Source organism: Myotis brandtii, unplaced genomic scaffold (genome assembly GCF_000412655.1).
Source record: "Myotis brandtii unplaced genomic scaffold, ASM41265v1 scaffold1282, whole genome shotgun sequence".
NCBI classification, from domain to species: Eukaryota; Metazoa; Chordata; class Mammalia; order Chiroptera; family Vespertilionidae; genus Myotis; species Myotis brandtii.
In genome coordinates, this window is record NW_005354519.1 from 187,256 (window position 1) to 190,771 (window position 3,516).

At 52.2% G+C, this 3,516-nt stretch overlaps 1 protein-coding gene across 1 annotated transcript in view; it reads right to left on the reverse strand.

Annotated features, from left to right (window-relative positions):
* Positions 1 to 3,516, reverse strand: part of SOX7 (SRY (sex determining region Y)-box 7) — an 8,154-nt gene that overhangs the window by 2,470 nt on the left and 2,168 nt on the right. Inside the window, exon 2 of the mRNA XM_005859632.2 lies at positions 1 to 260. Within this exon, the coding sequence (XP_005859694.1) occupies positions 1 to 260 (260 nt within the window). The remainder of the gene's footprint in view (positions 261 to 3,516) is intronic.

Here is a 3,516-nt window from a genome sequence, read left to right on the forward strand (position 1 = left end):
GGAGTACTCACCCCTGTCCTCTTTGTCCCCCAGCGCCCCCCGGCTGCCGCCCCGCTTCTCCGGCAGGGCGTTCTGGTCCCGGGACAGGTTGCTCAGGAGGAAGCCGGGGTCCACGCGCTTGCAGAGGCGTTTGGCCTGCTTCTTCCTGCGCGGCCGGTACTTGTAGTTGGGGTAGTCCTGCATGTGCTGCAGGCGCAGCCGCTCCGCCTCGTCCACGTAGGGCCTCTTCTGCGACAGGGTCAGCGCCTTCCACGACTTTCCTGCTCACGCAAGCCAGAAAAGGCTCCTGTTAGTATCTGCGGCCGGTGCACCGGTCTCAGATTGGTGCCTCCAAGCACGAGGCACACAGCGTCGCCCATCCCATCCGCGGACCCCCTCTCCACAGAGGACGCGAAGGCACCCTCTTCCCAGCCCAGATCCTGCGCACACAGTGGCGCCAAACCAAGCTCCCCGCCTGCGCGGGGCACCACCACTTCATGCCAACGACACACACATTCACATCACCTCCCAAATAAAAACCATCCGACAACACAAACACGGAAAGAATGTGGGACTCACAGCAAAAGGCCAGTGTCAGCCACAGGGTAACAATATAAAAGGACTACAACCCTGACTTGGGTTCTTTTAACCCTTGGAGAGCCGATTCTAAGTATTTGTGCATTTCAGTAAAGATTCTCTGCCTTCGTTGATGATTGCTGTTTCTCAGGGAGTGGTCGTGTAATGGTTACTTATGGCATAAACCTCACAGGCCTCCCCATGAGGGGGCCCAGGTAGAGTTAATAGTTTCACAGAAATAATTAAACGATAGGATCTCACTTAAGGTAACATGATTATCCCTTACATCTGAAGGTCAAATAGGACCCTGTTGTCCAACGACCCAACGTGGCCAGAATGCAAGCATCTGCCTGCAACATGCACATATGCATGCAGACACATGTACACACACACACACACACACACACACACACACACACACAAAGTGCCCGCTCCTCCCTTGACCCTGGCAGGCAGCACCTGCACAGCCCCTGACTCTATACAGAAGCAACCTTCCTCGGTCTCCGTTTTGCTCACTAGAAAATATATTGTGATACTACCCAACTCAAAACTCCCTCTTTTAAAAGCATCACACACATGGGCCCCACTGGGACTAAAATGCTGGTTTCGCTTATGCTTCCTATTCGTCCTCCCTCACTTGTACGTTGTTTTGTAAAAGGCTTTATTCAGTCTTCCTAAGTGCATGGCACATCCCTCCAGCTGCAGGTTTTCTGAAGGTCACTGCTGGACCCCGAGGCTGCTACCTCCTAGGTGAACTCAGGCTCCACAACGTTGACAAGTTCCCCCAGGACTCTGACGTTTGCTGAAGTTTCCGTCACTAGCCTGGAGGACAGGCCCTGCTCAGCCCTGGAAGGAAAGGGCACATTTCCCACGGGAGCCCTCTGCACAGGGAGGAGGAGAGCTGTGTGTATGGCCACCCTCCGTCCTCTAGTGCCTGTGCCCATGTCGGCTGGCCCTCAAAGGGGGTGAGAGGGGGAGGATTAGTAAAGGTGTTCTGCCCCTGGGATGAAAGCCTATAACTGTTCTGACCATCACTGAGTAATATCCTTAGCTGTTGCTTAAAAGGGCAACTTGAAAAGTGTTAGGAACTCTGGATTTGGAGCTGGTCCGCAGTTCCCAGCCTGGGGCTGAGGCCACAAAGTTGTTGCAAGAGGCCCAAGATCCAGACCCACCCCCCCCTCTCTCTCTCTCTCTCACACACACACACACACACACACACACACACACACGGTCTGTGGACTGAGTATATAAAATGTGACTCTAGTTTCTAAGTGCACCTGGATGTTGCAGTATTAATAAAATATAGGTTAATTGTAAATGTCACTAAATGAGCAGCTGCCTTTATGCACTTCTTCATTCATAATATACTCAAAATGCTAGTGTTCCTGGTGAAGTTTTTAATATTACAGATTGGAAAGCTTGTGGGGAAAAAAAAAAAAGCTGGGACTCTCACATCCAGTCCCTTCCTTTCCTAGGTCAGAAAGGAAAGGGCTGGGCGAGATCCCGGGGGTGGGGGGTGAAAATCGATCGATCATGCTATGGACAGATTAGAAAGACCGTATTTGAAAAAGCAGCACCAGGTTGGTTTCCCTCACCCTGTGCCAGGGGCTGTGTGGTTAAGCAGGAAGGAATCTGTGTCTTTCCTGCAAAATGGACTGTAACCTCTGAAAGCCTAAGTGCAAGTAGAGAGTGGGGATCAGCTTACAGGAGGCATTTGTCACCCAGGGCCCTTTGCCGGTCCTTTCCCTGGGAGCAGGCAACTTCAATCCTATAAGGCTCCCCAAACCAGGTTCTTCTCCCATCTCTGGCCCTGGGTCTGCAACAGAAACCGCGCTCTATCCCTGTCACAAGAGCATCTAGGAGCGTCTAGGGCTTACCAAAAAAAAATCTTTAGAGGCCCACACACGAAAAAAAAAAAAAGTGTTTTCATCTCTTTAGCAATCTGAGGGACAATATGAACTTTCAAACTGAAGAAAATGTTTTGTTGTGTATATGAATACATTTGTCTTTATGCCAACCATGTAAGAATACAATTTTAAACATTTTTTAAGGCGAAGAGGCTTACTAAAATATGGCTCCCTAACGAGTCCTGGGCAGGCTAACCAGGAGGCTGGGCGGTAGAAGGCTCTTGGTAACCACCACTCTACCAGCCGCTTTGAAAGGGCATCTAGATTGCCCGAGCGACCTTCTCTGGGTGGGCCTGTGGCTTTAACCAGCAGAAAAGTGGGTGTCAGTCCTCAGTCCATGGTTCCAACCCGGAAGAAGCCCAAAACTCCAACGGAAAAAGGAAACTGGCTTCTTTGGTTCTGGGTCTGGCCGGGTTGGGAGAGCAGGGCCAGCCTCCCACAACCATACACTGTCCCTGCTCACGGGGCCTGGGGTCTGCTCCGCTCACGAAGAGCTTCGAAAGGCTCCCACCAGTTCAAATGGATAAAAACCACAGCGAAAGGGCTGAGGGGTTAGGAGTAGGGCGGAGCTGCTCGGCTCCAGACAGGGGAGAGACTAGAAAGCCTGGCAGGAACTCTGTTTTTTCCGACCTGCCCTAACATCCTCTCTCCGGGCTCATCCCTGTCCGGGTCCCACCACCCCTGCTGGGACTGCACAGCATCAACCCCAATCCAGAGGAAGCGGCCAGGCCAGGCTGCGGGACACACAGACCCTCACCGGCGCCCGGAGTATCCGGATCAAATGAACTAAACCGCTGTGGCCGAGACAGGGAGTCTCCAATGGAGTCTGTTTGCATAGACGTTTCACTGTTGCTTTCATGATAAAGTTCAAGCAGGAAAGCGTTCCGCAAGGTCTCTCTTCACGAATATTCGTTAAGAATAGTTAGCACCTCCCTCTTTGATGGTGCCAGTGGTCAAGTTCAGGGAAAGATGCATTTCCCACTCGTATCCCTAGCGAAGGCCAGTTCCAACCCATCTCAGCGTTCCCGTCCATCCAGGCCGCTCCGCGCGTGCG